Genomic DNA, 26,176 nt, shown 5'->3' with positions numbered 1-26,176 from the left:
AGTCTGGAGACTACRAAGACAGACATCTTACTTATGACATTTTCTTAGCTCATTAAGTCGTGTTTTGTTCTCCTTTAAAAAAAAGGGGGGGGGTCCTCTGGCTATCATATTTCAGAATCATATCACAAAACACAATTAGTTCAATGACCAGCTATTATCATAGGTAGCTAAACCAATTTTTTTCATTAACAGAATGTTAGCATATTCAAAAGTGAAATAAAATAAATATATATTGGGATTACGTATGGTTGGGATTGTTGTGAGGAGGTTGGGATTGTTGTGAGGAKGTTGGGATTACAAAAACATATGAACATTATAGCAATTATAGTACCTCCATGCTGTGCAACATTTGTAGAAGAACTTGTTTCAGTATTTTTTACCTTGCCATCCAGATGTACACATTCATTGAGGTAAGCCAAAATCTTTTCTATCACACCCAACTTTTTCACTGTATCATGCATTTTGGTCTCTGTAAAAAATGAACATAATATATATTAGGAGCCCCTGGTTTCATATTAAGCTTCTTAGCATGCAATCATAAATTTGTGCTGCTGAAAGCTATAGTTTCCCAAAATTGCTAATAAACAGAACAAGTACAGTTCTAGCACTAACAATGCAAACCTCCCTAGAGTCCTATCAGCAATCCTTTAGCTAATCCATCCCCCCAAAATGCAACAAAACATAACTATTATACAAGTCTTCCTACAAAGTTTAATAATAAATATGCAATTTGGCACATTAGATTTAAATAGAGATGTCTGCCTAACAAGTGAAAGAGACCTAAGACACTCAAACTACAAAACAGTCATTACAGGACACTTCAGCCTATAATCTCTAAGTCAAATAACAGTAATAATCAAACCTCTCCATTTCATTTGCAATCATCTGATTATACTAGCCTCTTAAACACAGTTATTAAACAACTTAAGTATCTTCCCAAAAAATCTTTATGTACCACATCTACATCAATCCCAGTGTAACTCAATGCTGGCCTCATGTTGGCCACCTAGGATTTTGCTTTTTAAAATTAAAATTTTCAACAGTTTAATATGCAACTGAAAATTATATTAAAAATTGGTCATGAATCTGTCAATGAAAAGTAATATGAGTGAAATTATTTTGCACTGAAACCATCACTCAGAACATCTAATTCAAGAATATTCAAAAATAACATAAAAAAAGCCATAAGCTGGTGATTCTTCRTATGAAACTTGTTCTGATAAAACAGCTGTATTTTTCCTTTATAATTTCATCCTATGCTAGATTTCATATTATTTTTTTGTCATCTGAAAACTATGGCAGTGACAGCTAAATGTACTTTACAGGATATAGGAGGCATTTCTTCATTTTTGTATTGCTCCTGACAAGAAAAATACTTAGTTTAATATTGTCTAAGATCTCATCTTCTCATGGTGAAAAAAWTATATTCTATCATTATAGTCTGTCTGCCTTGAAGAAAATATATGCTAGGGTAGTTTGAATAGGCAAAATACAGATTTCCAGGTTTGAAACTCCAGAGTAATGATCTCACATTGAGCCAAATAATGCTCTATTCAAGATCACATACTTGCATCTTAACTTAATCAAATATTCTTTACCAGAATTCATCACTTCTCCCTTGTGAGCAAAATAATTATAAAGAAACTGTGATGCAAATTTATGATCAGTCACTTAAATTAAATCATTAAGAGTATAAGATGGAATACCTTTCCAGCAACATATTAGATTAAATACCATGGGGAGCCTCCTCTTCATTTTAAGGGAGAGTATAATCACGGAAGTTTATCTTGAGCTTACTGAACTCTCAATCACACAAATGACATTTAAATTCACTTTAAACTGTGGTTACTACTTAGGCTAACTCAAAACAGAATAAAAAATTCAGGAAGCTAGAAGGAACTCTTCACGAAGTGTCACTGATAATCAGTAGATGAATAAAAAATTCCTAAAGAACTTTACCTTGCAAAATTATAGCCAGCTGTTCGGCTGCAGACTTTCGTAAAACTAAGTCAACAGCATCAGAAGTCAAGATACCATATAGTTTTTCAACAGTTTCTGCCTAAAAGTAAAACCATATTACAATTTACATACAGTGTGCTACTGTGAAGCAAGGTAACTAGCCAAAACTCATAACAGAAAGTAGAAAATAAAAAGAATTATATTCYTTATTAGAATTTATTTGATTAGATTCCACAAGTATGCAATAAGAAAGGATTAAATTATAATCTTTTTATAAGAAATCTCTAGCAATTCCTCAGGTACATAGGAGAAGAGAATAGTTTCTAGCACACAACAGTTGGAAGCAGACTTCTAACCAATAACACTCAGTTTATGCAGGATTACAGAAAGTTCAAAACTACATAGACATGATGTAATACACTTCTAATTTAGTGAAGAGTGCCTTTTTAATAGCAGCGGAGTTAGAACAATTAAAGTAATTCTGAATTCATACATACATTTAAGATCCTAACTTTCAGGGAGATGTAGGGGAAGAGTATAAATCAAGTGTACCATGACTGGATAGAATAAGTTTTATCAGAGGGGATGCAGCTTAGTTTTTTTTTTTTTTTTTTTTTTAATGCACTGTTAACCTGCAAGTGTTGAGTGTAATAGAGAATGAAGAATGGAGCAGAGGTAGTAAGAAAACAGCCTAGCTGATTAAATAAAAAGATAACTTTACCCTTTGGTAAAATATTTGTGATTTGTTTTCATTTTGCAGAAAACACAGACAAAGGTTGTAACCTATCTTAGAACATTTCATGTTAAAAATTTTTCATGTCGTCTTACTGTTAAGCTAAGCCGTCTTACTGTTAAGCTAAGTCTTACTGTTAGCTTATCTGCAGAGAGGAAAAAAGAATAATGAATTCTTTTCTTACTCGTTGTATCTTACAGTGTGAAAACTACTGTTCATGTGGAGAGAATATATCTRTGTGTGTGTGTGTGTGTGTGTRTGTACACACCTATATATGCGTACATATACACATCTACCATTTTTTTTCTGATATCAGTCAAGTTGTATGAAATATTGCAACCTTCAGAGAATGATAACTTAAGTTACTGGACAGGTGGAAAAGAGTTGAGGAATGACAGAATATTTAGACAGATTTTATTCACCTTAAATAATGACTCTGTTTTATCATCCAATTTCAGCTCAATAGCCCTTTCTAAAATAAACAAGTTTGAAATGCTCGACAACATACTATCATGCAGATGTGGGCGTTTCAGGCTGACCCCTTCTTCATTCAAAAGATGAAACGATAAATGTTTAAGTGCTTCAGAACGAACCCTAAAGGAGTAAATGATTAAAAATAAATATATCAAGTCCTTATACTGGAAAACTTTAGTTTTACAGTTAAACATTATTTAGATCATAAAATTTCTATTTGGGAAAAAGAAATAAAGTACTGAAAGCAATATTGATTTATCTGCCTTTTAATTAACCCATTGTACTGCAAGATATTACTCACAACTGCTTTTTTGAGAAAAGAAGACGCAGAGCTGCCCGTAGTCTAGTAGCTCTAGGGAGAATACCATCTCCTTTGTCAGAGGTTGTTTCACTCAAAGTGAGGATGCAGTTACCTAACTTATCTTTTGCATCAGCATAACCCTAAAAAAAGAAAATTAAAAAACCYAAATCAAAAGAACARCATAATAATTAGCAAATTAGACAATATAATTCCCCTTTATTTTTTATTTTTAAGAATGAGGAGGAGAGGGAAGAGAGAAACACCAAAAAYGCAACATCTTTAATAAAACTAGATATTTCTGCAGATTAAAATTCCTCCATGAATGCAAYTAAGAAAAAACTTTTTTAAAAAAWTTTTTTTAATACTTTAAAAAAGAGCCAAGAATATTTTGATATAGAAGTTTAGTCCTCAATCTATTAGCACCATGCTACTTTGTAAGTTCCATTTTCATTTTAACAAATAAAACTCAGTTATTCAAATAATGAAGTTCTAGCTATTCTCTGTAGATATTTAGTCAAAGCATTTACACATATGACCAAGACAAACCAGAATCAGTTATATAAAGTATTGATATCACAATCATTTAAATAATATAACAAAATAATACACCTTCTATATGCACTGGATAAAGATAGGCTTCCAGCAAGCTCTGCTCAAGTATCTACTATATGTAGCTCATGACAAGCCACAGTAGAGAAAAAAAATATTCAGAAAAATGAGAGTAGGCAAAAGTTCTCTCTCACTTGTTTAACCTATAGCTTATAATAACCACCTACCTACCTAATCTGGAGTATCATTAGAAATATAAGATATGTATGTGAGTAATACAGAWAAGCGATAATACTTTAGAGTTCTTTCTATCTCACGAAACTCTCTCACACCACTTTAAATTCTCATAGTCCCTTTCTTCCTCAGTGGCAAAAGATTTCCCGACTGATCCTTTTACTTCACGATCATCCTGTTTGCAATTCCATCCAATTTCTGCTTTGATTTATGTGCTTTACTTTGGGGGTTAAATTATACAAGAACATTTTTCAAGTTATGGTAGTACAGAGATACAGGCAATCTATATGAATAAATGGTAATGACATGAACAAGTAGAAATAATTATCGTAAGTGATATTTTTAGAGGATGAGTGTTAAGGAAGAAAAAAGGTTACAAAAAGTGTACTTGGATGCACTAACCAAATAGTGAGAGAGGGGGAAAGAGAGAAAGTGTGTATGTGGGGGGAAAAGAGTGCATGAGAGCGGGGCAGAGAGCGTGCRAGCAAGCACGGGGCAGAAAAGGGTAGAGAAACAAACAAAATATGGCCAAAAGCAGGAAGACACAGATAAGTGCAGCAAGGTATCTATCTTGAAGACTATAGGTCGGCAGTAGAAGGGAAACCTCTAGCACTAGAGCATTAAGAAACTTGCATAGAGGAACTATGATGAAAATAACACTGAGAAAGGGAAAAGTTCCTGTTAGATTGAGTTAAGAGTAAAAACAGGGGAAAGAAAATCTGCACAGTTCTTATAGAAATTATAACATTACTAGGCTAAATTTGTTTACAAAACTGAAAGGAGGGACTTTGGCACTAGGATCCATGTAAAACATTTCTCCATCTCACAATTTAATATTTGTTAATCTATTTTCCAGTGTTGCTGTTTACATAATAGCATATCTCATACATCAGCTCGCATTATCTCATATATAACGGCACAGGTACCTGTAAAATAGGAATGATGGGATAGAGGGCCTCAATAAACTTGTTCCAAGTCAACACTGTCATTACTAGTCGTCCCTGCAATAGGTACATCAGAATAGATTTGGCAGCAGAGTTGACCTGCTCAGTAGCAAAAAAATAATAAAGATGTGACAGTCTAAGTGTCTAGGTCAGTTTGCCAATATCATAATACAAAACTCTGTCTTTGAACTGTATACAAACACAACTCAAAGGGAAAAGACCTATGAAGAAAATGTAGTCACACTGCAGAAAGCTACTTTTAAATTGTCAGTCACATTAAACATTAAGTTGTAGAAAAGCCTATCAGAGAAAACACACAAAACAGTTCTCCTTTTAACAGAACAGACAAATTMTTGGAATTTAAAGCCCCTAAGCTCAGGATAATAATAATAAAATGAGATTCATTGCAAGGTTACCTATCTATAAGATACATGGTTAATTTATCTTCACAGCCTTTGAGAGATGACTTCAGAGAGTGTAATTCCTCTCCAGATTACCCAAGCAGTAGTGAGTCTAAGAACATGATGTGCCAAGGGTGAAATGTTACCTTTCAAGCTGAGATTGTAATAAACCATGAGTATTGGAGGGTTTTTGTTTTGTTTTTTCATGTAAGAATACGTCTGAACTTCATTACTTCATTTAAAAAGCCACTGAGMCCTATCCTTACTCAAGCAATTTCATCTCAGAATTCTTTTTTTTTTTCCTACAAACATCAATGAATTTTTCTGAAATAAAAAAATTATTCTAAGTTATACACCTATTAGCCTCTCTGTTCTCCAGGTAAAAGAAATTCTGTTTCTTTTTTTTTTCCTGACTCTACATTTTTGGGACATTTAATTTATGATTTCTTTATGATGTATTTTTGGAGCTACAGGAAGATAAAAGACTCAAAATCTGCTTTATGGCCACTTCACTTTCTTGAGGTTAACAAACTAAGAAGGTTATCAAAAATTTTAAATTGAATTCATTTGCAGCTTTGTACCAAAAAAAAGGAAAAAGGTACATGATAGTGTATTCTCTGTAGTCACCAACATATGTTGAAAGCATTTACAAGCTGTAAATTATTATTACTAAAAAGGTAACAGAAGAAAAAAGGTAACAGAAGTAATTCTAAGAATTACTTTTCCTTATAGTGACAAAAAAATTTATCTTTAGCTATKAAAGAAAAATGCATTTTATACCAGAACTAAGCATTCTCTCACTCYAGGCAATAAGAACAGCCTTTGAAAAATCTCATTCTAGCTTATCTTTAAAATAGAGTAGAGCAGAGTTTACGAGTTGAGATTTTTAAGGACAAAATCCAACACCAGGATACAAGATTCTTCTCAATTTMTTTTCAATATCACAAACTTGACAAAATAAATTGATATTTAATGATAATTTAAATAGCAGATGCACATCTAAACAGCAATCCTGGACATGACCTGAATTATATACATTGTTATAAGGGTAACTGCACCTTATATGGTATAAGAGGGCCACATGAAATGATTCTTATAAACATGCATTCTCCTTTTTTTTTTTAATTAAATATCATTTGATATGCTTGACCAATAACCAAAAGAAAACTTGTAGTCTTTTTAATAAGGCATCCAAGTGAAGAGTCAATCAAAATTGGAGCTTTCCTTGGAAAAGATAAAATTTTATACGATCTTATACATTTTATACAAACTATTAAGATATATTATCAAATATATCGAATACTTCTCCTTTTAAAATGTTAATCTCTGAAAAATATTTCCAAAGGCACAGTGTCACATTAAGTCTCAAATTCATTTCAGCATACAAGCAAAAGTAAATATCTGGATATTTTTCAGAAACAAAATTAAAATGAAACATATCAGAGTAATAACAACAAAAAACAAAAGYGACTCTTTAAAAAAMAMMAMMAAAAAAMMAAMMAAAAAAMMCCCACAAATCGCACTCCAAATTTGTCAATTACTCTTCTTTCACCTTGACTCCAGGGACCTCACAGATCAGCTACAAAATAGTTACAAGTAACCTGAATCATTTTTTCCCCCCTCAGAAGTCCTCACTTAGTTTTAGTCCTAAGTAATGAGTGGATATATGTTRAGGTTAGGATTGTAAACTAAGAAACGAGTAGATATATGTTAAGCATTCATACATATAAATGAACTCTACAACTRCAAACAGATCCTACTTGCTTCTGTAATACTATATTATACTTCTAAAATACATAAAGAAAAACATAGATGTGYTTGTAGTCATGAAAAATACATTTTTATAGCAAAGACTGCGGGTTTAAAATGTCTCTTTGCTTCTTAGCTACTGCACACATTTCAGAGGTCATCTCAACTTCACAGAGGCTTGAGACTTCATGTTTGTCAGAAATGTAAAGCATCATGCATACTCTTTTGTCATATGCCCACTTTAGTAGGGTTAAATATATTACAGGAAAAGATAAAAACAAAATCTCATAGCTTTTTTTTTTTTTTTTTTTTTTTTTTTTTTTTTTTTGTTACACTGAATAACACCCTATTTATGCGATATTGTTTTGTCTCTGAATACATCATAAAGAAATCCTTCAATTTACTAGAACTTCACTGTTTGCATTTTCATATGCAAGAAACTGTATGTAATCCAAACTTCAGGTAAGCCTCAAACCATCACGGAGAATATTAAGAACTATTTTGACGCATGCACRTGAATGTATAAATATAGCTTAAACACAGTACCTCATTTTTATATTCCTGAAGGCCAAACGTAGAGATTTCATATAAAACCTTTGGATGAAGAAGAAAATGTACTCCATGGCAGATTGAAGACATAGGTTTAGCAACATTATGAATACCTAAACAGTCCTTAAATGAAAATGAAAGATAGTTAATCTTAAAATTCAAGATAGTCTCTTCTACTTCATCTTACTTTATACACTGCCAGAAGTTGTCACCCCRTTAAAAGCAGCTACAAGACTACAACTCTGAAAGCCAGACATTTCAATACYGAAATGAGCACCTTCTTTGTACGTCATTGATTGAAAATTCCAGTTGCTCCATAGACTAAGAAACGGAAAATCATTTTGCTTTARTTTTAAAAAATAGTAAAAATAAATCAAACTTTATATATTTTTCAGTACTGCATTAAAATAAGCAAAATCTAAAACAAGAAAGTACAATCTCACAAAAACAGTTATTTGGTGGAGGTAGTTGCTTTTTTGTGAAAGGCTAGTTCTGATGTCTTTTCATATTAGTAAATTGTGCTATAAGTACAATGTGAAGTTTAGCAGATTCCCATTTTACAAAATAAGAATGATAAATCATTATGACACCAAAAAAATATAAGTTAAGTTTACCAGGTCTGTAGCTATTCAGAAAAGCTTTGTTCAATCTATTCTAGAAAGTGTATGTTGGACTCAAGAGCAGACACAAGGAAGAGTGAGGATATTTAATTTAAGGCCAACAGTATGGATAGGCCTCTGCAGGATTAGAAGTCTGTATTTCATGGCAACTTTGGTAACTTTTAGGAGGCTTAATCACACACCAGGAGTTCATTATACCAAATGTTATATGTACACAGAACAAACATAAGAGTCTTATTGCAACAAATAAAGGTCTGTGGCATATTTAAGTGATTTCCAATAAGTTTTCAAGAAAAACAATGCCTGCTTAACTTCTGGCCTTGAAACATAGCATGTATACTTTCTATTTCATACTTTACTACAAGCAGTAATGATTCTGCAAGCTAAATTAAACCTCACTGACATGTACATGACATGTACTGACATGTACATGACATTCTTCCAATGGAATTTCATAAACGAAAATGATTACAACTCAGTACACAACTCAGCTGATGGAAAAGRAACCTGTTCTCTTACATCGTTTGTTTTCAAAGAGCTAACTTTTGCAAAAYGGTAAAGGCAATAATATTTGCACTGATAGGAGCAAGCATTACTGACTACTTAAAAGACAGCTGATGAATAAGACACTATCATTCCTATCACAGAGTATAGTTATACATTGAGAAAGTTYGCATTCCTTATCCCTTGGCCTATCTTTATAAATAACTCATGAACATAGATTGAACAAATACACATACAAAAATAAGAAAAGATTCCCAAGGTTTTAAAACTTTAAAATAGTAATACTAAAGGACTGACTTGCTCTTAAATCCTCTCCAAGATTATATAAATAGGAAAAAGACATATATTTCTTTCAGATTTTCATAAAGTTTAAACAATTAAAACAGAATTTAGATAAAAACATGTATTCTGAAAGTGTCTGTATTTTACTGACTTATTATTTTGTTTTAGCTTTCCTTCAGTAAACAATCATTGCAGAAAGTAGTCAAATCAAAATGACTGAATGTTCAGAAAAGTGAAAAGCTGCTAAAAGATCCTGTGCAGATCTCAGTTTACAGTGTGGTAGACAGATCTTTCTGTAAAAATGGTCTTACCTAATGACAATAGACTATATATGCTTTATTTAGCATAACACCAAAAGCGTTAGTTCTAACCTTAACCACTTCCAAACAGCAGCGATAGGCTTCAGTTTTTATGTTCAGCAAAGGATGAGACAACAGACAGAGAAGCACCTTCTGACTCTTAGCCTGAAGCAATGGGTTAGCCTGGGCAGACTTCCAACTAAAAAGTAAATATAGTTAAATTCACACAATCAGATTAACGATTTGTTGTATGTAAAGAATGAAATTATTTTAGAGTCTCCAAAGGATGTCTACAAAAATTTTTCACAGCAAATTTCACAATAATCTTTTAAAAATACTTACGTCTTACTGACAGACAGGAAAGAAAGGATGCTTGACAGAAAAAAGTCCAGAGATCATGAAATATTGACCAAAATCATAATTATCAACCATCACCTTTGTACAAAGTTCATTTGTTTTACATGGATCTAATAAAAACTATAGTTGTTTAAACTCTCTGGTAGAAATTAGGAATCTGATAAATATGCCTATTTATCTGAAAATATCACATTCTGTAGTGCTTCAGTAGRCTCTATAGATCATGGTATACTATTATAAAAAATTCTATGCTTTCAGAATGTTTTCCTTGTAGAGGTAACAGTCAAAATACAAAAATCAAGGTAAATGAATATCCTATTTTTCAAAACAATAATCACATATTAATTCTAATGTATTAGATAAACACTGAAATGTATTTCAACATTTCATAACTTTAAAACAATTGTTAGAGTGCTGCTAAATGCAGTTTCTTAATCCTTAAAGTGAAATTACGAATCGGTAAAGTATTAAGATTTTCTATTTTTAACCAAGTGCTCAATATAGAATTTTTCCAGGCACCACAGAGTACTTTAAACTCTCTGTCTAGAGATATGGAAAATCTAAGAAGTAAATAAATCATGTTATTTAATCAGTAATATTCAATTGCTCAAATATAAAGCATTTAAAATGTCTTTGAGATTCTACAGTTTGAGAAAGTTTATCCAYAAAAAAAAGTTTGACTTTTTCCCCMAAAAAGTTTTATTAGTAGTTTACTTACATATTTGAGCATATGTGGATGCATTCCTGAAGCAAAGGAAAGTGCTGATGGTAAGGAAGACTACTTAAGGCCTGATCTGCCAATTCTATTAATTCAAAAAGATTCTTATCCCCCTGAAAAGTAAAATAAAGGGAAAGAACGATCAATATTAGTAACATATAAATAGTTCCTGCACAATCTTTCAGAATTTACCATGTAATGTATCTACTAACTATGGTTTGGTTYAGCTTTTCTCAGAAAAGTTATATAGTTAACTCGGTTCACTAAGAGATTACAAACAAATACATTTTAGTACCTGCTCTTTTTGAGTTTACTGAAAAACCTTCAGTTGCTGAACTCCAATAAACCTTTAATAACCACAAYGGGAATAAAGAGTGGCTGATATTTCACAGCATAAATACTGTAACACTAGTCAAAACACTTTCTAAAATGTTCAAGAATAGTTTCTTCCTTGAACAGTTTATACTTCAAACCAAAATACTTTATAAAGAAAAAAAATCATACTCATTTTACATGAGAAGAGTATAATGAAGGATTAAACTACTACACCCTTTAACAATTCACTGTTAAAACTAATGAATGAGGTTTTGAAATTTAAAGTAAATACATCTTTGCACTTTTGGTTAACAAATGTATTAAACACAAGACATTTAAATTTGAAGGCATTAACTTAGCTATAAAGTATACTTCAAGACTAAACTATTATTTACATTAAGCTCAGAACTTGCCAATATAAAGAAAATGAACTAGCTCCATTCATCTTTTTTAATACTTTACATTTCTGTATTTTATTCATTATTTTTTTCTTCCAAACAGTAACAATGGAAAAAGCAGCACAAGCAGGAATTACATATGAATTCTGTGGATAATGGAGAAGAATATTATAGTACTATGATGGAATCTTTTTACAAATAAAGCAAAATACATTAGTTGTCTCAACAAAGGAGAAACACACAGATAATAATCTCACAYATTTTAAAAGAAATTTTATCTATAAGCTACCATTGCCAGGTAGTATGGAATTAAAGTATTTTAAACTATCTGAACAGCATACTTTTTAAATAAATATACTATTAATTTCTTTCCTACTTCTTTGTCTGTAAAAGGTCATGTGCCCATTTCCAATTTCCATGTATTTTTTTCCTCTCTTTTGTTTTTTTTTACTTTGCACAACATTTTTACTAATGACATGAACAGTATTAGATGAAAAAGAACATAAATTAACTGCATCTGCTTAACATACAATGCTTATATCTATGGACTTTCCTCTGTTTTGCTAGACTAGGGTTTTCATCAGAGAAAGAGATGGAAATGGAGGGAAAAAAAATTGCCTACAGGAAATACACATTGTCTAATAAAATTCCACACCTCTTTATGAGCTTCCGTCATAAAGTTACAAGCGCATTCAATCGAATAAGCAGCTTCTGAAGCTTGTTTGTAAATACTGTAGTTCTCTGAACTCATCTGCTCCAAATAGGCTGCAGTGGATTCATGAACATTTGGATATTGCAAGGAGAAGGGCATGTCCAGAGACAGAAGAAATAAAGCATCCAGCAAATTCTTTGGTAAAACTTTACTTGCCTTCAAAAAAGAAAAGGACTGTCAGAATAAAACAGAAAGAAAAACTTTCAAATACAGTAAAAYAACAGCATTTGCAGTCATTCAACAAGTACAATCACTAATGCTGCTGTTTATAAATTAGAAAAGAGACACATATCAAATGAGTTTTATATGAAGATTTCTTTTATTATCAAAAAGTGAGAGATCAGTAAATGTCTGTTTTAAGTCTGACCTGCAGACAGTCACAGAAGATAAATATGAGCCAATCACAACATGAACTACACAGATTGGCTAGGTCAAATTACTATCAAACCACTAGATGGCACAGAACACACAGATCACAATTCTTTCCATACTTTAATCACTAAAAAGCTATCCAAAATACCACATGGTAATATCACATAGTAAGAATGGAGTCTTTTTGTTATATTTGTTGTTGTTGATGTTGTTTTACTRTAAGTGTTCATTCGACTAAAAATTGTGAACTCAAACACAGTATTTCTTTTTCAATTCCTATCATGCACAGAATTAAAAATTCCATATTAACTATATAAGGGCATAGTAATCAAAAAATATTAAAAACTTATTCGATTAATATCTCTATACTTATTTTCAGGGACAAGACTACTTACATCAACAATAAAATATTTAATTTTCATTAAAAAAATCAGTAACTAAGTGAATCTCAGTAGCAGATTGAAGAATTTCTGAGCGAGAGATACACTGCACTACAAACTGATGAAAATGTAAAGACATACAGTTTTTCAGGACTTTAAATACTTCAGACACTTTAAATGTCTTCTAACATTTTCYATCCCACAAAAATTTCCAAACATCATATCCCTGTCTAAACCAAATAGAAAAAACAACCCACAAGGTACAATACAGAAATGTAAAAGAACGCTAGAAACAAAGAAAATATTTAAAAACACTATAAAATATGAAATGGTTCACTATGTTCCATCAAATTCATTAAAAGACAGTGATGATTTTAAACAACAAGCAGTTGCAGACATACAGTGTTTACTGTCAACAAGCAGAGGGCAGCATAGCTTTGCAAATTGCACATCATACCTGATTAAAAAAATAGTACAGGAGGAAAAAGAATATTGAGTTCCGAAAACCTCATTAAAATAACTATATTAAATAATACTTGAAATCTGCAGCAGACAGCACAGAATGCACTGATAAGTGAAAACAGGACAAAGCTGTCTTCTGTGATCATAYCACAGCCAGTGTAAGTCAGGTGAACTCCCCTGTCCAGTCAGTATTCCCCCAGCACTAATCATTGTAAAAGGTACCTCTTTATATTCTCCTAAAATACAAAAATCAAAACAAACACTATTAAAATTAGTGAGGACCTCACCTTTTCCACAGGCAGAAGCGTTTGCAGCAGTCTAACAGTGAAAAGTGATATGCTAATAAATGCCATTCTATGATGCACCAATATCATCTCAGGCTGCTCTGCACTAACATTGGTTTTGTGATAGGATATAGTTTCTCCAAGCAAACCAAAAACCATAAGCAACTTGTCCTTCTRGAAATGAATTAAAAGATACAACAATTAGAAATAGTTGCCACAACATTAGTATAGTATCTTGAAATGCTTATGTATCTGTACCATCTTTAACACAATTATACAAGCTCATTTAAAAATGCAGAAATAGTATATAACACATTGAGTTTCATTTGTYGTATAAACAGAAACATTACAGTTATAGACCTGACTGTATTTTCACTTGTAGTTCTGAATATTTTATTCTGTAATTACCCCTTAACTGGTTGCTCCTCCCCCACAGCCCTTTTTAACTCCCATGCATTCTGTTTTTGAACATTGACATTTGATGTAATATATAAAAAAAGTATTTTGAAGTTCACTTTGATCACTTTTAATATAGAAATCTTAGGATCTAACTTGAACCTACTAAAGAACGTTAACCATAAAAAATAAAAGAAATTTACACACACAAACACACACAGAGCTTTGAAAACATAAAATGCTTTTTACACCTATTCATTCTCAAGGAAAACAGCAGTGCATTTATCAGATTACATAAAAACCTACAACAGAATCTATCATTTGGATAAATCCAGAAAAAAAAAAGATCACCCATCACTAGAGGAAAACAAAGTGATCTGCTAGAATTTGGTCACCTGAAAAAGCCAGGTTTGTATTTAAAGATGCTTAACTCTGCCTTAGTTCTGATTGATTGAGAAGGCAAATGAGAGATTTAGCCTATTAATTCTACAAATACATTCAGCTCTATACATCTGACTCAACATGGCCAAACAGCAAGAGGCAACTGACTAAAATAAGTCTTTTAAAGTAACTATCATCAAGTTATTTCATAGCAAGATGAAAAGGATGCATGCTCATCTTAAGAGTTCAAAAAATAAGTTTCTTCCTACTCTACTAACATATTGGCAGAGGCAGTTGGAGCCTTAGCTTCAAGAGAAATCTCAAATTAAACATCCTTTCCCTAAAGGAAGACTGTCTCAAAGCAAATGATTTAAAAATTTGGGAGGCTATGGCTCTACATAATGTTACTTTTTTGATAGGGCAAAAATCAAACCATATTTAAATACATATCACAAAATTGGAAAGTAATAAAAACTTTACTTGGGGGAAGCTACTGAAAGAGTAAAATTACAGGCAAAGTACATACATTTACAATCAGACAAATATTTGAAAGGAATTTACAAAATACCTATTTTTAACTAAGATATCCTTGTTCACAGAGTTTTTAAACTGAATTTCAAACAAATAGTGTCAAAGAATCAAGCTATGTGAGAAATGCTTTCAAGCTTCCTAGACAAGACAGACATTACCTCTTTCTCTTGGAACCAATACAAAACATAAAGAGAAAGCATGTTTAAGTACTGAGGACTAACAACTCTATAAACACACTATTTCTGATAAAAGACATTTTATTTATGTAGTACTAAATGTAAGCTTAACAGTTGTTTCCTGGAATTGTCTATTACGTTTAGTTTTCATCTACTTAGTCAAATACCAGAAAAGATAGAGAGATATTTTTAACCTCCTGGATGGCCAACTGCTTTACCATATTGAGCTTTACTTATTGGCCCTGTACAGTCCAGATGTATCACAAACAGATGCAGATTCAGAACCTCAATGGACAGTGAAGTTTATATCTGAAATGCAATTATTTTACTAGTGTAGCTCATAGCTCTGCTAGTGGAATAAAGTTATACCACCCAAGCTTTATTTATGTACATACACACACACACACACACACACATATACACACACGCACATATACATATATAGTAATTTTATCCAATTACCTAACTTGATGGCAGATTTATGTTCGCCAGTAACATAATTTTTCCACACTACTAAGAACCATCACAAATAATGTGTGTGAGATACTGCTCATAGTTTCTACTGTAGTTTGGCAGATTTGTATGCAAGAGTTATTTTCCTGCATAACAACATTCTCTGTCCAAAGAATATGTTTGTTCAGGCCAAACAACAACTAGACAAAAAATTTTACTATTAAATTTTTTAGACAGAATGTTCATCAAGGCATCGTTGATGTAGACTGATGTTGATCAACGACAACAGATTTTGACAAATGACCATTAGTATGCTAAAGCAAAGATAAAAAGTCTACATTCACTGCCTAGTCCTACTAATAAGTTACATATACTAYCACATCTACAGTAGACAATATAGAGGTAGGGAAGTCTACATGAAATATTAATCAATTAATATCAATGACTGTAATAAATGGTTCATATCCAGTGGTATTTTCACACAATCTAACAAGTCATGTGCACTTCAACTCAAATTTTTAGACAAGTTTCAGTCTCTGCAACTCTGACATGTTTGCTACATGCACAAACCATGCTGGCTAATGTTTCATTCACCTACAAAAAGCAGCAAGTCACACACTGTGTTATTTCACCTGGTAATTAATAATATGGTATTTCATAAAAAATTTAATCAATCACTGTGGCAGATATTTCACAAGTTTTCAGAGATTGCAAGGACAAATTCATTACTCTACACACAAAGTTTGGGATTCTAACATTCAAGGGTCTAACAAGACAACCCAAGGTTACTAGGTAAAACTGTATGTCCTAAAAAGATGAAGTCTACACAATACTACCTACTTAGCTATGTTAATTTGAAAATTAGAGAGGCAAACAAGTAGCAGTTCTGGGACTGGAAAGCAAGCCTGCGACAGATACACATTCAGAGGATGAACGGCACCTGCTGTGTACTAGTAAGCCTTTCATACATTTGTAAACACTTATAAAAGAAAGGAGACCATTTAATAATAGAAGACTTTCCTTATTTTTTCCTACTGATTTTAATAGGCTAAGAGCCTACTGTAAATATTAGATATTATTTACATCTTTATCATAGCCTGTTAAATGTTAGTATTAATATTTAAGTATTATTTAGCAAGCTTTTATAAAAGTTACTTTACCTATGTTTAAATTATGTTCAATATGGACAAATTCAATTAATTTCAATTCCTTAATTTATACACATATTTCAAATACAGTTGGTCTCATATTTATTCTAGAGTAGATCATAAAACTTCCTTACATACATTTTTCACAATATGAACAAGATGTTCAAATAATTCTGTTGTATTTAACAATAAAAACCAAAATTAACACCACCCAAACCTTACACAAGGGCTTTAGTCTTTTAGAGGCAACTCTAATCTAAAGGAATAGTAGCCAAAATATGACATATTACATTAATTTGTTATCACAGTCACCAACATATGATATAACTAATTAATTGGTAATTAGAGCCACAGAGTCATAGAAATTTTGTACAGTCCACCTCTTTTTTTCAATTTGTGAATATAACAAAATTCCATAGCAACTATCAACTAACCAAACCAGTCCATCCTTTTGCCCTTCATTGACTGGTATAAACATTTCAGCAAGTGTAAAAGCATTTCAATACATACTTTATTACATATAAATTAGCATCCTATGATTAAGAAATGAATCAAATTTCACGAACACACAACAAAATCATTTATCTGAAGTTCAATTACACTCTAAAAAAACCCTTTGTTCCATTTTCCCCAGGATCACTAAGTAACTTCTTCAAAATATTTCAAGACAAATAACTAAAGCATACATTTCATTTAAAGCTTGAAACTTCTTCCCCTGAGGTTCTATAAACGTATATAAAAACTTTCAACTGTGTTCAGGTATATATTTCCAGCAATCAATTGTTCAGCCAACAACACTTTAATGTTTTGAGTCTCTCCTGAACTAAACACACAATCTTCTTTTTTTTTCCACGGCTAAACATCAGAGCTAGGTATGGCCAAAATCCATGCAGGAATCTACAGGCCCTGCATCTGAAGAAGATATCAAATACCTGACAATTCCAACCTCAGATTTAAACAATTATTTTAAATAGATAACTTACATAAGTAGTTTACAAGGAGTAAATAAAGTGGAACTCATCACTTAAATCAAACTGTTCATCTAACATTTGTAGTCAGTTCCCCAAGGTCCCTTGCTTCTCTTGACATAACAGTCTTCTACTTCATGGTAAAAATCACAATGATTTATTTTATTGAGATGAAATGGCAGTGTTCTCTAATACAAGATTTCATATTTAAAATATTAGAATGTGTCAGCAATAAAACCAATACTAAACTATTTAAGATTTTGAAAGGGGTAGCTCAGCAGAAGATTAAATATGTATATGAACTACTGCAGAAAATGTAAGGCTTACAAAAGCAGACTATTAAACATAGCTGATCAAAGCCTAAAAAAATCTTACCAATTCCAATCCAAAAAGGCTATCATCTTCCCAAACATCTTCAGAAATAGCATCACCAATAAGGTACATGTCTTCAACAAGCAATTCAAGAACTTCCATTGTCACTCTCCTACTTCCTAAGAATATAAATGAGGAGACAGAAAAATTCAAATACAGACAAAGTGTTATAATATTCACAAAATATAATTTTAAACATAGGATTATTCCAACTGTGGAATTCTGAAATTTTAATTTTCCTGTGCACTTCTAATTTAGTTGATGCTAACTGCTATCAATTAACATGGAAGATGAATCATGGAGAATGACAACTAGCCAGTACCATAACAGAAGAGATTAAAACAGTCATTTACTTGAGAAGARTCTGTATTTGCTTATATCCTGTAGTACTACAGAAACTTTATTATAGTCATAAATCCGATTACTTGACTTTTCTGGAGTTTAGAATGAAGTTGCTTAATTCCTCCTCCCATTTAGAAAGCTAAGTTTCAGAATTTCCTTTTATATTGCCTCTTCCTGTTAATCTGCATTTTCAGTGCAGCAGAAGTAGCTTTCTTCCTGTAGTTTGGTGGGAGATCTTCTTTTGAAAGGCAAGAAAGTGAATGACTACTCTTTATTTAAGTTTTTCTCCATAACATTTTCTCTGCCTTTGTTTTTAATCTAATATTTATTCTATTTCATAGCTTCTGAGTCAGTATTTTTAATCAGAAGGCTAACATKGATTGTTTATTAGTGACTTTTAGACAGAGACTTTGTATAGTTTTATGCTTAAACATGTGAGCACAGAGAAACATAGCCTGAGGTGGATAGATTAGACAGAGAGATAATTAGATTTTTACAGTACATATAACAAATATAGACCTCTAATGTTCTTAAATAATTGGGCATTAGAAGAAAAGCAATGAAAKGTTAGTAGGTTTCAAAAAGAGTAAGACAGAATATCTGGAGTCAGACCAAGTATTTTCAATCTCATCACGGATGGTCAGGGAAGAGGATACCCTTAGCATGATAACTTCCCTCAATTACTCCATCTAGCACAACCATTGGTTTAGTTACTTCCTGATGGTATGTTTGTATATAGAGCAGTGGATGAATTTCACATAATCTAATTGTATTTTACAAATGATTTTTCAACTACCATAAACATTTAGCATCTATCAAGATGTAGTAGTAAGAAGATCTACAGCTTAAATAGACAAGTATTTCTTTTGAATATTAGATTTGAATCTGGCGTTTGGTGATTTAATTTGATGTCCCTCGTTCTTGCATTGGAAGAGAGAGTGAACCATCATTTCTTTGTCATCTTTTCTATTGAATCTTTTTTAAATTTTATAGACTGCAGAAGCCTTGCTGATATACTTGAGGGAAAAAAATATTATATGTTTGAGTGTGTATGCRTAAATATGTGTACGTATATAAACAAAAATCATATGACATATGTTCACATAATTTGCAGCCTAAGGATTCCGCTTTGAATGAGCATATGGCACAAAAAAGAGCAAAGGGCCTTTCAGAAGGCTTGCTTTTTTCTGTCTGGCAGAGTGCTGTTTTCTATGCATTTTAGGTAAAACGTTGCCARTTTGAAAAGTCTATGACTGACAAATCCAAAAATCACTTTTTCTCTCTTCACAATTATTTTGCAAATTCTCAGTCAAATTTCCTGTGCCTACAGCTTTTGATGGTGACCTAATCATTAGGAATATTAAAATCTTCCCATTATAATTTAATTAATACTCTCCAATAAGCCAGCTTAGCTCAACAGAAGAAAAATTCCTATAAAAATATATACCAAAAACAGAACGTGAGCTTATCATAACGTGCCATATAGTAAAAGACAAATAAGATAATTTTACAGTAGGCTTACTGTTTTTATTTTACCTAGTAATTTAGCCAGTTAAAACTAACAACGACACATGCACTACATCACATAAGGTCATAATAACGCTAGTAAAACGCCCATTGATTCTACTGACAAAATTCAGACAACACTACTACACCCTTAACATAAAGTTACAGTACGTTTTCAGACCACAGGGTTTCACATCAATGGAAACAGGATAAAATAATAGTTTGTTCTCCACCTTTGTCACATTACAGCACAATGAAAGAAGTACAATCTTTTAGATTTTACAGAAAGTGCATTAAAAAAAGAACATAAGAAAAAAAAAGAGCAAGGGCAAGATAAACAAGGAAAAGCAAACCTGATCTGAAAATGAACTATTTTAGTTCTATGATAAGTTACAAAGAATCTTGAAAAATGTAAAAACTCATATTTTAAAYATGCAGATTCAAAGTGGCAAACTAAACTGTAAAAAATATCCCACTGTATATGAGTCATTCCCTTATAAAAGATTATAACACTAGAGTTAGATTTAAAAAAACAGAAAAGCTACCAACAAAATTCTGTCCTGTTTTGCATCAAAATGACACATACCACTAAAACTGATCACATCATTCTACAAGGAATCAGTAAAGTATCATGTACATGATTCAGTTTTTTCAGTAAATGAAAAGACAATTGCATACCAAATCAATAAGATGAAAAATTTCCTAAGAGATACTTTTCCACTAAAGTTCTCTGACACACTATTAAACAAGCAAACAAAAAATTCCAATAAACTGCAGAGGCAAGTACATTTTTCAGTTTATCAATGAGCATAACGAACAAGTTACACTAATTTTGTAAAAAAATGAGCAACTGGCTGTAATCCATGTATCCATYTGAACACTGTTTTCTTTAGTAATTTATTAGCAGAAGGAAAGTGATTAAAAACAAATTACCTATGGATTCTATAGTTCTGTTGTTTACAGGGGTAAATAATCAGAATTATGAAAAAAAAACAGGAGCTAGAAATACAACAATAAATATCAACAATGCGCACACAGGCAGGCATACACACACACACACAATGTGTGTGTGTGTATCTATATAGACACTTTATATAGAGATATACATAAACACACACTATTCTTTCTCTTTTTATGTGTGTATRTATGTGTACATATGTGTATATCTGTGGCAAACTTTGATGATTAGATAACATTCTGATGATTGATAACAACCATGCTTGATGCATGCTTAGTATCAATGGGTTTGTCTTTCTTTACATGTAAGAAATTTTCAGTTATTCATTTTGTAAAGAATGCTATTAAAGAACATTCAAAAAACCAATTGAAAATAAGATCTAGAAAAACCTAGAAGAAAGATCTGAGCAAAGGATCAAATTCTTCCTAAAATATGGAGATTTAGCAGATAGATCCTTAGATCTTACCTGTGTCACAAATGGAAAAGATAGAAAATAATTTTTTTGACGTTTTCCATCATAAATAAAGGAGAAGCTGCCAGAAGCCACGAACATGCTTTAAACAGAGTTAGCATTTAAATATCACTATTCTGAAGGGGAAAAACACAATTGTTTTGATGTTTGAACTTTTTTTTTCCCCAGAAAAATGAAAATACGCCTTGAATAATTCTACTGAGGGACAAAGCTTACTATTGTTGTTACAGTTAAATATTTAAGTAAAAGAGTGTTTTGTGATACAAACGTCATAAAAAGTTAAACATGCCTAAAATAACACTAAACCACAGTGAATTTCATACATTTCATACATTCAAGTCCCAAACTAGTTCAGAAAATGTTGATAGGCATTTCTAGTCATAAATACCTACTTCTAACACCTATATTTGAAAACCTTACCACTTTTACCAATACCCATTTTGACTGACATTGCTTTACAACTAAATGCTATTTTTAATAACCTAGAATGAAAAGGTCTGTCTATTCAAAATGTTTTGCAATTCAGAACCTTTGTAAGTTAAGAATTGTTACTGATATTGAGAAGACTTACTTATAATATTTCTTAATACACACGTAAAATTTATTACTGCAGGCATAAAAAGATTTCATTATTTCCTGCATAGAAGAAAAATTAATATGTTTGAAGAGATTTAAAAAGACTTTAAGAAAATATACTCACCCCAAAACGTTTTTTGTTTCTCCTGAGCTACACTTTATTCCACCGTTCAAGTCCTCCCATACAACCATTTCTTCCTACTTCCTACTACTACTCCCCATCCTCAGTAAAAAACACTCAAACTTTCTGCAGCACACTGGAAATAACTAGAAGATTCTAGCTTGAAGACCTGAACAAAACCTCTAGATTAGAACTGCTCTAATTACGTAATATGCTTTGGTAATCATATATACCTTATTTGAGGWATTCACCTTGTAATACCAACTTCTTAAGCAGTTCATACAAAACATGTCTTAAGAAAAAGTATCAGTTTCCCCAAATGAATGTAAAGGAGATATGTAAGTGATGTATTTCATTCAAAACTTTCGCACCTGTTCTTAGAAGAGGTATAGCACTTTCCAAGATGGAAATACAAAATTGAGGAAGGCTAAGTTGTTTCATCTGTAATTCCAAAACGTCCTCACTTTCAAGATCTGGCAGGTCAATATATCCTCCATCAAATGGGGAGTGCAGTGATATTCTTGAGTTTGCATTTGCTTGAGTACTGTTTCCACTTTAAAAAAAAAAGAAAAGAAAAAAAAGAAAGAAAGCACAATTTCTAAAGGATAAAGTTTTAACATTTCCAAAAAAAGAAACTCTAAAGATGCTACCAAATGGCATCAAACATTCTGATATCCCCCTTCTTTCCAGTGATCCTCTGCTCTCCTGCAGTGCTGCAGAGAAAGATTTTGTTCGTTTAAAATTTCACAGTTGCTAACATGACAAGTGAATGCCTACTGTTTTGGCAGTAGCCTTCAAATATACACTTAGAAACATGTACTGGAAGAATTCACATGTAATGGAGAGAGGCAGTATAGCAAGAGAAAAATCAGTTGGTTTGACACTTCTTTCGATGAACAAAGGATAATAGTTACTCAAAGCAAGGCCACTTAATAAATCAAATCTCACTTGTACAATACCTGCTACATTAAAACTATTCTATTTCTGCAGCTGGCCACATGATCTTTAAGAGGAAAACAAAGTAAGAGAGCCCTATGTCAAAGTTTGTAGGGCTTTTTTGTCCACTGTACAAGAAAAATAAATTTCTTTTCTCCCTCTACCAAAAGCCTTAATTGCACCTGAGCATATCTATTAAAAAAAAAAAATCAAAACACTGTTTACAATTTTTATTCTTTTYTACCTGCTTTCAAAAGGAACCTAATTCTGCTGGCTGCTCTATAATTAATAAAACTTGCTATTAAGTTTTCCCTGTGATTACTATTTTTTCTTATCCAAAACAACATTTAGTTAAACTTTTGAATTGTTTTAAAAACCTACAGAGACTTTTTTCGTTTAAGCAGTAAAAACAAACAGAATTGTGCCATGACAGTATTACATCACACTGCCTCTATCTAAAAGAGAAAGATGGCTAAAAAGCAGCAATTAAGAGTTTATAAACTAAAGGATTATATGAAGGTGATGCAAGAATATAAGCAAAAATGACAAGTTCACCAATAAGTTAGCTCTGATTGCACTTACTAGAAGGTAGAGAAGGAGAGGGATTAACCATAAAAACAACTCAGAATTCAGAAGTGGAAAGGTTAAGTTTCCAGGCAGAATTTGAAACAGATAGAAAGAAATTGAAAAAGAATCAAGACTCTAGAACAAGAAAAAAGTTTACTGAATGGCAATAAATAATTCATATCACAATTATGAAGCGCTGAAAAAGACTCACTAAAAGAGCTCTTTAATATTAAAATCAAGGATGTTAAAGCAGCTTTACAGACATTTCTTCTTTGTTGCTTCCTTTATATATTCCACTCAATATGATGGGGGTTTTTTATGCTTTATCTGGCTGGGTTAAATTGTATCTTTGTCAGAAGTATTACTGGAGAGGTTGTGAGCATACAGAGAATACATTCACGAAGAAACAGCTCATAATATGGCCTTATACTTTCAACAAATTATCACTTCCTCTTCCATAGATGTCCCCTCACTTTCTTGACTAGCACTTACTCTGTACATTATCTGTGTTGTCTTCCTTACCACACAGCCAGCCTGCCACCTCTATTTGTTGCACAATATTCATCAAATACTATTGAATTGTGAATTGTTCAGCTTGGGAAAATAGTCAGATTCTACGATGTATAAAGCCTGGAGTTTACTTACAGTGCCATATGACTACATAATAAAAACTGAATATATTAAAGATTGATAAAAATAATCTTTTAATATAATGACTCTCAAGATGCATTTACAGTTAACAACATGAGCCATTCTCATCTATAATATCAGTCTACTTGAATATTTTAAGTGTTATTGGATTATTAAGCCAATATGCCATAAAGACGCAAGAACTACCAAGCAGCACTTAACAAGGATTCACAAGAACTTTAAAATTCCCAAATGATAACCAATAAAAGATGGTGATCCTGGAGCAATAGTTGTTAAGGTTGTTTTGTTAAGATACACATAATACTTTAAGGGCATGCAGAGAATTAGTAATTTCATATTGGAGTTGCAYGTTTAGACAGTATACAAGTGAAATTTGTTTTAAGAATTTATGCCAGAATTTAAAGAGTTTATGAAAATGTTTATACAGCATAGTAATTTTGACTATTCTGTATATAGTTACCTTCAAAATGTTCATTCAACTTTTAAGAATTTTTTGACTCAGCTGCTGAAAAAAAAAACTCCGACTTCAGTAGTTGTTAAGGCAATAGTATTAATAAATATTTCTCCAAGTCTTACAAATACATGCACAAACAGCATAATARCAACTGATATCATGAGATATTTTTTAAAATAGGCTTTTTAGGTACTGAATATAGTAGGCAAGATTGATCTTACATATTCTTAATACCATTTAAAGAATTAACTGCTGTTATCTAATTATTTTCCACATATGTGATTTAAATTCTAATTCAAGCTAATAAGACTTTCACAATGTCCCACAAACTGGAAAGGAGCTGATGACAGAATTCTGTATTAATCATTTTAATTAAAATGTAAAATTATTTTTGATTTTATTCACCTGGAAGATGCTGCATCCCAATCTTGACCATCTCCCCTAGGACGCTGAACTGTCCGTCCAATTACAGATGGCCGAGGACTACTACTTCCAGGTGACAGATTCTGAGRATGAGGAGGACCTCTTGCCTCTTGGCAGTAAGATATAGATGAATTCTGGGAAGTTGTGCCTTTATGTAATATAAATAAAACTGGCATTTCATATATAATCTATTACTGAAATCCATAATTCTGAAAGAAACTAGGTAGTGAAGTAATAGTAAAAGTAATTAAGGTAGRATATGGCAAATACCAAATAAATATTGGCAGCCTAGGGCAACCTATCACTCACAAGTAGCAGAGCTTGGAGACTCAATTCTAGTGGAAACACTGAAAGTTACAGTTAAATCGTAATTCTTAAGTTAAAAACAAAAAAAAACTCACTAGAATAATTTATTGATATTTTGTATTACTTTTGCTTCAAGTCCTACCATCTYACAGAGGAGGAAAACAATGCTGAGTTACATAAGCTTCAACTAAATGTTTCACTAAGCATAAACAAACCAAATACAAAAACAGCCTCCTACTTTATTAAAGATATTAAAACATACCAAAAAAGAGTCAACGTGAAGAAGATTTACTTAATAACTGATCAAAATACAAACATACATAGTGTCTGACTAAGGTTATTGGATTTTCTCATGTTATAATTGAATTAGCAAAGAACCAGCCAATAGAATCTATTGAGATAAAGACACTGAGTATAATGAAAAACTTATGAAGAGAACCAGACTACCAATTTAGAGAAACAAAATTGATTAAATTCAGCTGACAAAATGGAAACAGGAAAATCATTACAACTAATCTACCTTATTAAATCTACAAAATTTAAGCATTAAGAACATTGTGAAACAGCCATAATGACTGTAATAGCTGAAACAATGATTAAACTACTTGCAGCTATCAAAATACAAAAAGAGCTTGCATGGCTCATCCAATTTATAAATAACTTGTCAAGCACTAACAGCTTGAAAACTTTTTTGAGCTGCAACAGCTGCCCACTTTTATTTTACAGATCTCTTTTAAGTTGAGTTAAAAATTCCTCTCTGACATACAAGTAATTGGACACAGGGAAAAGCTGATGGATAGAGAATCACTAGAAATGATTCAAACGAATATTTAAAGTAATGCA

At 31.8% G+C, this 26,176-nt stretch overlaps 1 protein-coding gene across 1 annotated transcript in view; it reads right to left on the bottom strand.

Moving 5' to 3' along the window:
- RTTN (rotatin) overlaps positions 1–26,176 on the bottom strand; it is an 88,927-nt gene that overhangs the window by 56,325 nt on the left and 6,426 nt on the right. Inside the window, exons 8-20 of the mRNA XM_085307758.1 lie at positions 25,010–25,175; positions 22,368–22,549; positions 18,025–18,140; positions 13,600–13,770; positions 12,042–12,254; positions 10,674–10,786; positions 9,671–9,797; positions 7,891–8,016; positions 5,177–5,293; positions 3,468–3,607; positions 3,115–3,286; positions 1,960–2,059; positions 381–469 (exon numbers count right to left, since the gene is read on the bottom strand). Of these exons, the coding sequence (XP_085163884.1) occupies positions 381–469; positions 1,960–2,059; positions 3,115–3,286; positions 3,468–3,607; positions 5,177–5,293; positions 7,891–8,016; positions 9,671–9,797; positions 10,674–10,786; positions 12,042–12,254; positions 13,600–13,770; positions 18,025–18,140; positions 22,368–22,549; positions 25,010–25,175 (1,832 nt within the window). The remainder of the gene's footprint in view (positions 1–380; positions 470–1,959; positions 2,060–3,114; positions 3,287–3,467; positions 3,608–5,176; positions 5,294–7,890; positions 8,017–9,670; positions 9,798–10,673; positions 10,787–12,041; positions 12,255–13,599; positions 13,771–18,024; positions 18,141–22,367; positions 22,550–25,009; positions 25,176–26,176) is intronic.

Source organism: Rhea americana, unplaced genomic scaffold (assembly GCF_003343005.1).
Source record: "Rhea americana isolate MKP2758 unplaced genomic scaffold, rheAme1 scaffold_263, whole genome shotgun sequence".
In the NCBI taxonomy this organism is placed as follows: domain Eukaryota; kingdom Metazoa; phylum Chordata; class Aves; order Rheiformes; family Rheidae; genus Rhea; species Rhea americana.
The sequence above is the reverse complement of the archived record's forward strand: the minus strand, read 5'-3'. Positions and strand labels throughout refer to the sequence as shown.